Consider the following 7333-nt stretch of genomic DNA (forward strand, 5'->3'; position numbering starts at 1 on the left):
TCCAACATACTATACAATAATTTCAGTTATATCAATTAAGTATTAAATGAAAGACGCCCTTACCGGCCCTTGAAATACTTAAGAACAAAAATAAGCTTGAATGACACTAAATGTTGACTAAAACTTTCTGGTCCTATGGGATCATACGCAATTAAAGCGAGTCTGTTAACATTTTGCTTTGGAGCGTTTGAAAGGTTATTGTAGATGTTATTCATGTTAATGTTAAACATTAAGCAAAATTATTGCGTCAAATATGTAAAATGCTAACGAAATAATTTGATAATGACATACCAGCAATGTTAACTACAGCAACCTATTTAGGCTAGAAATCAATACGGTATTTTTTCCCAGGCATTATCCGTATCGTTGGATTCATTCCCCCAGGACGCTTACTCCTGCTCAAAAACACTAGCTTATAGAATATTTTAATACCTTATTCTTGCAACGTGTGGAATAGCAGAAAGAAGTTGTGTAACGTAGAAATATAGACACAAACTGTATTAATGTGAGGTAGAAATAGAACTGTATAGAAAAAGACAAAATATATTCAAGCATCATGGAATTGATTTTGGATTTAAACAGACGGATTTTACCATTTCTTTTAATGTTTCTCTATATTGTAATGAAAACTGGGAGTGAAAGAGCACCAAGGCCTGCGACAGCGTATCATGACATACAGATGTAAATATTATGTTTATACACAGTTTATAGTTTGACTTTTTATTATTTCTATCAAATAATCTTTAAAAACAAAATCTATAAAAAGATCTTTTGTAAGCATAGAATGCAACCAAGCAAAATAATAGCAGACTCTGATTTACTGAGTCTGTTCGTGACAGGTAATGGAATATGCAACACCTCTCACCCTCCTGGCATACTGAAGTCAAGCACTGGGAGGCTTTTTTTACGGCCGAAACGCGACACTTAAAGAGTGCTCTTATGATAGTCAATAAAATCTATAAAAAGATCATTTAGAAGGAAGCATAGAATGCAACCAAGCAAAACAGCAGCAGACTCGGTTTGACCGAGTCTGTTCATGACGGGTAATGACCCACATTATGGTAAAGCTATAGGTGTTTTGTCGTAAACGTCAAAGATCCGTTGAAAAATCTTACCAGAATTATAAATCTTTGTCTAAAATTTTAATTTGATCCTGACTGGGATAATTTAGTAGTCTCAGACATCTAAAAACAATCCTTGAAAATTAAATACCTCGATCAGAGACATGTACCCCTATCAGCCGTTTAATATAGTTCATTAGTCGATCGTATAGTGGATTTTATTTAGTACATAAAACATGAGGTACAAAGTTCTTTAAATATGATTTATTCATTCCAAAGCCCGAAATTATCCTGAATTAATTAAGACATAAAAGCTCTCTCTCTCTAGATGCACATTTAAAATAGATAATTATATCTTTCTTAAATTAATTTATACATAGTTCCGAAATAGTCCTTTAAAATAAAATAAGTTTAATAATCATAATAATAATTTAGAATCTTAAATGCCAAAACTGAGAGACACCCATCAGCTATGTTCGAAAGCTAAGGCGCTCTGCAGCAAAAGTGCTGCCTAGCTAAGGTGCTCTCCCATCCTACCTGCTTAGCTCCTCACAGAGACCAGGGTTATATAGCAAAACCGTAAAGGATGATGTGTCAACTGCTGACCATTTCTCATGCCACCTTAGTGGAATCAGTATATAATATATTCTAACAAGGTATATTTAAGGAAAACTATCCAGTAACATCTTCTAATAGTGACAAATATCCGCACGCCGAATAGATACCACTGTGGCATTTCTCATACTTTATCTAAAATTACTGACCCCTAAATTAGTCTCGCCTTCACTATAGTCGAGCTACCTTAAAGAAAATGAATATGATTTCAAGTTTAGAAAATAGTTAAAGTCAATAAAAACTCTCCTTAATAATTACCATAACGATACAGTCATAGTATTATAGACAGCTATTAAATATTACTCTAAACAAACACGCAATATTGCCACGAATTTGCGTAATATATAAGAATGCTGATGTCTTGTCATATATTGCATGTAGTTCCTATAAAGCAATACTCACATTCTCCCTATTCGTCCCATTGAAAATAACAGCTTTTACTTTGTACGAACCACAAAAGGAGTGGCGCCAAAGTTATATTAACGCCGATTAGTGATAACGTGCCGTTCTTTTGACGACGTCCACGTGTAGTCAGGGATAGTGTTCCTTAGATGAAGTCGCAGTTGTCTGGTAAACAGAATAACCTTGAGTAAATTCTAATATAAAATGCAACAAACAGTATGCATTTTATTAAAAGAACAGTTTAACATAGATTTACTGAAAGGAAATATAAGTTAATTTAGTCTGTAGAAGTTAATGCGAAAATAGAATATGATCGGCAAATCAACGATGAATCCCTAGCGTAATTCATGGACTTGCCGATCATTTTTCTTGTTCATTTCACATGAATTCCGCAAAGGTAGTTTCTTTCTTAATTGTGTCTTGTTATAATTTTAGTTCTTTGTAGTTCATTTTAAGTATATTTTAACATAGATCTATTGAAAAGATATAGAATTAATTCATTTCAGTTATAGAATAAAAACATATCTTTATTCTTTTGTTTTGTTTATCATAGGCAAACGATTTTCAATATCAAAGGCTGGTCGGCAGAACTAAGCAAAAAACTTGTAGGCTTCAGTAAATCTGTAACTTCCTTCACAGATATATCAGAGGTAAGACTTTACTCGAAAATGTCTATATGAATCATTATGAAAGTTTCAGTACGATATGTTTTACATTTGTGGCAACATGGGAAGTTCAAATGCAGTATATATTGACATATGGCAATACGAAGTTCCAGTTCAATATTTATTGTACATTGTACCTATGGCAATATGATAGTTTCAGTGCAATATGTATTTTACCTGTAGCAATATGGATGTAATAATGCAATATATACACGGTGGCAGTGTGGTAGTATCAGTGCAATATGTATTTTACCTGTGTCAATATGGAAGTTTCAATGCAATATGCATTGCACCTATGGAAATATGGAAGTTGCAGTGTAAAATGTACTGTACCTATGGCAATATGGATGTTTAAATGCAGTATATTTTGACTGGATATTGAGTGGAGCAAGGAAAGGTTTGAGCTGCGTGTGTATCGTTATACTGCGCATCCAATATATGAGCATGTATACACGTATTCGGTTGTAGATCATGTATGACATGACATTAACGATTATTTTTACGAGCTTCAATTTGCAAGTAATATTTGATTAAAAAAATAAGGGGATGGGGTTGAGTTACCAAAATAACTGCCGCTTTCGACTTGCTGATTGAACTAGTTATGTTTTCGTTTTGCTAAATCGATTAAATGGTAATTGAATATCTATTTGGTACAATGCGAGAAAAAGGTAATCACAGAGTAATCCTAGAGGCTCAGGCTGTATTTTCATATAAAATGGTTCATTGACATTACATTAACTTTCATTTCTCGACGGGAATTATACAATAGGGACGCCATTGTATATCAAACACTTTTTGTTCCGGATTGTAAATTGTTCGTATATCGATAGGGTATATTCGCTAAAATACCGGTCATGTGTACTAGCGTATTACAAGAATTGTTTTAAGGAGGTAGGTTACCTTGTTACAAGGGTAAATTCAAATTAGTTGAACCGCAGCATCTTTTTGTATTTCGTGTAATATGAAGTTTTAACTGCTAAAATCTCAGTTTCGTTTGTCTCTGTCCCTTCAAGTTCAATTTTAATCCAGGTTTGAAGAACATGACCATCCAAAGGTATTTCATATTGAAAGAAGAAGGAAAATACGGATATTTAACACTTTTCGGTGTATTTTAGTTTCATTGATATCCGTAGAAGTCAACATAATCTATAATTTTACTAGTATGCACGTTAGCTTTCTAAGATAAGCTTAAAATGTATATGTCGCGGGGCTCGTGTTTCCATGGTAACGCATTTTCTCTCAGATTTAAACAACTATGTATAAAAATAGGGTTTTCGACGGCTTCAGTGCCATTCTGTTAATGACCAACATGGAATATTTGGGTAATATTATTAGCAAAATACCAAGCACTATACATGGTACCCTATTTTTCTTAAAGTTTAAAGTAACCATGGCAACGGAGATGTTTAAAATGGCTTACATCTTGCTTTTTGTCGTAATTTCTTATAAAATAATATTGAATAAGATTATCTTTCTAGTTGATGTAGCTTTAAAACATATTATTTCTAACGTAAGTTATATTTTCTGTGTTATCTGCATTTATTCAAACAAATTTCTAAGCTTAGAATACTTACAGCAGTACCCCTCGTCTGGCATTTTTCATGGAAAAAATCGTTCAGCATGCTACTATTATTCTCATGGATATTGTTGAAATGAAAATAAAAAGCCGAAGCTGTGTTTCGTAAATAGACTAGTGTCAACGCTTTTGAATTTTACATTTAGATACATAGGTCACGGGCTTCGTTTCCATGGTAACATCAATTCAATTCAAGAAACCACAATTTTCTACTGAAATTTGAACAATTTTAGATCTTAGTTTTAGTATATAAATAACAAATTATCAACGGAACCTGTAAAATAGGTATTACAAATCAAACTGCTAGATTTTTTATTTGAAAATGGCCGTAACAAGTAACCTCTCACCCAACTATATTCCAAATAACATTGGTTACCATCATCCATTTTCTTACATTCCGCATAACATTTCAATATAACTACATAAAAGAAGCAAAATATTGATTATTATTCAGAGCAAAAGACTCATAAAAATATTTCAGCAAATAATGGTTATTTGAAAATAGTTTGAATAAAGAAAATGCACAGAATTACGTACTTTCAAGATAAAAGCTGTTAATTTTGCGCGGTAACTGACACGTAACGTCATGACGTCAATGACGTCATTTTAAGGCAACATTGTTTTGAAGCGTTTCTGCGGCAATTTATTCATTATTTCTGCATTATTAAACCATAAAGCGTCAGATCGAAGACAGGTCTATGATTTGTTTTCAGAAGAATGAATATACAAAGACATTTAGTTTGTCGTAAACGTCGTCGTAAATCGTCACGCTAGCTTCCGGTTGGACATGCGCACATACAAATATAAAGGTAACCTACCTCCTTAATATCAATTTATCAGATATGTATGAAAATGTACAGAACCTAAAAAATGTCAATTATCCTCTCAAACAAAAATATATTAAGATAAGTTTTTTAAAGGCTATTGATCAAACGCTACATATTCTTTTCATATTCCATGTACTTAGTAACCGCGATTATTTTTGGTACATATAAATAGAAATCGTAAATATTACTTACGACCGAATGAGAACAAATCAAAGACAAGTAAAACGCCACAACTTGTTTAATTGACTAGTTTTAATGAAAGAGGCGTTAACAATCTATGTTGGTAAATGTGCTTAGTTGGTGGCCCCTAATAAATTGTTCATATATTTCACATTTCTCATAAACCGGAGACTAAGACTAATTTCATTTGCACAATACTATGCGCATAAAATAACCATTCTCTCATGCTTATATCGCTGCATGTTTTCGACTTGGGTACTTGAAATAAAAAGCAGAGTGTTTATTCTGCGGACCGCTTTCTGAAATGAAACAAAATGAGGGCACCTGTGTTGAAATCACTGTTTGTACGCCTCAGTTACTAAGTCATTGCGCCTAACGCCATAGCGGCAAGCTGGAAAAGAAGACCACACAAAACTTATAAGTATTTAGTAGATGTCGTGAAGGATGAACGTAACGTTAACACCGCTCGCTAGAGCATCGATGGTCAGAGCACACGTTGTTGCCATTTAAGTGCTCCCAATCCATTCCCTTTATATTCTCTATGTCTTACTTGCCTCCGAACTCCCTAAAAACTCGAGTATTTTGCTCATCACCAAAATTGCGACAGAAGTTGATTCTTATGATAAATACAGCAAAGTATGTGTAATTTATGAAAACATAGATCTACCTCGTAAACAAATGGAAAGAAAATATGATATAAATATAAGAAATGAATTAATATTGTAGTTAAGTGGTTTGAGTATATCGTCCCTAGCTTTTATCAATAGCACCGGCTTAAACGAAGTTTTTATAAGTAAACATCTAATCATATTTGTTGACGGTATTTTGCAGCTGGGTATTTGATTTTCTAATAGAACGTAACTGAACAAATGTAGCTCTAAATCCAGTTTTTACATTTAAAACAATCATAGTTTGAGAGTCTGGTTGAATATTATCATGTCAAAGGAATAAAAATGATGAAAATGCCAATTTAACTGGCATGTGTTGTTTCTTATGGGTTTAAATATTACTACAAAATCCATTCTATTAGGGATTTTTAATCATCTAATATTACTCATTTCAGACCATATTTAGATTCTAGATCTACATCTTGAAGAGTCATAAGACTCCAGCTTATATAAAACTGTTTTATAGAATGTTTGATATATAATATCTGCTATTATCATATTCCTGAAATACAGAATATTTTTGTCAATTTTGGCTGATATAACACTAAAATCCACTCGAGCCGAATACAACCATTACAGATCGAGTTACTGTTACAAAACCCCTATTAGATTCTAGATCTGGATCTATATCTTATGCGATGGATACACGCCCCTTCAGTTGTATCATTTCAGGAAATATATTTGACAATACCTTTATTCAACTTCAACTTCAACTTCAACGATATGTACTCTCCAACGCCTCTGCGGACATCGACATCGCACTTCAAGCCTGAGAGATTAAAAGAAACACTTATAACTTGTTTAACCTTGTTCATACTTGTTGAAATGTCGTTTCACTTTCAGGATTACGGAAGATATTTCTCCAGTAAAGATGTATCAGGAGACATACTGATTCAAACAATTGCAAACGACATAAATGACTTGCTCAAAGAAAAGCTCGATGCAGTTCTGGTAAGGTCTCCGTTACCATTGTGTCGTAATTTATTTTTGAATATTACTCTTTTTTCAACCGTCGTTGCATAATTAAAAAACTGTTTTCATGAATATGAATGTTTGACAAAAGCATTTAGTAAATACTGTTTGAAATTATTTGTCATAGCTGCTAAGAAGCTAGATTCTAGTCAAATTGATTAATGTTGATATTACAACAGAAACATATAGAGAAACATGACAATGTTAAAGGGCAAGGAATGTTGGACAATAAGTTAATTTTACATGTATATGAAAGCCATCTTCAAGCCTCATAACGCTAGAGGAATTTTTAAAATCGGACCAATATTGAAAAAGATATGGAAGTTTGAAATTTTGGAAAATGGCTGATCATAGGGCAGCCATTTTA

General features: G+C 32.9%; 1 protein-coding gene across 1 annotated transcript; it reads left to right on the forward strand.

Moving 5' to 3' along the window:
- Window positions 1-389: 389 nt before the first annotated feature.
- On the forward strand, window positions 390-6945 carry LOC128553141 (uncharacterized; the record flags this gene model as incomplete). The annotated part of the gene is made up of 3 exons (XM_053534259.1): window positions 390-681; window positions 2632-2728; window positions 6838-6945. Coding segments are annotated over exons 1-3 (330 nt in total), but the record flags the coding sequence as incomplete, so codon positions are not given.
- Window positions 6946-7333: the final 388 nt, after the last annotated feature.

This window comes from Mercenaria mercenaria, unplaced genomic scaffold (genome assembly GCF_021730395.1).
Source record: "Mercenaria mercenaria strain notata unplaced genomic scaffold, MADL_Memer_1 contig_3524, whole genome shotgun sequence".
Taxonomy (NCBI): Eukaryota; Metazoa; Mollusca; class Bivalvia; order Venerida; family Veneridae; genus Mercenaria; species Mercenaria mercenaria.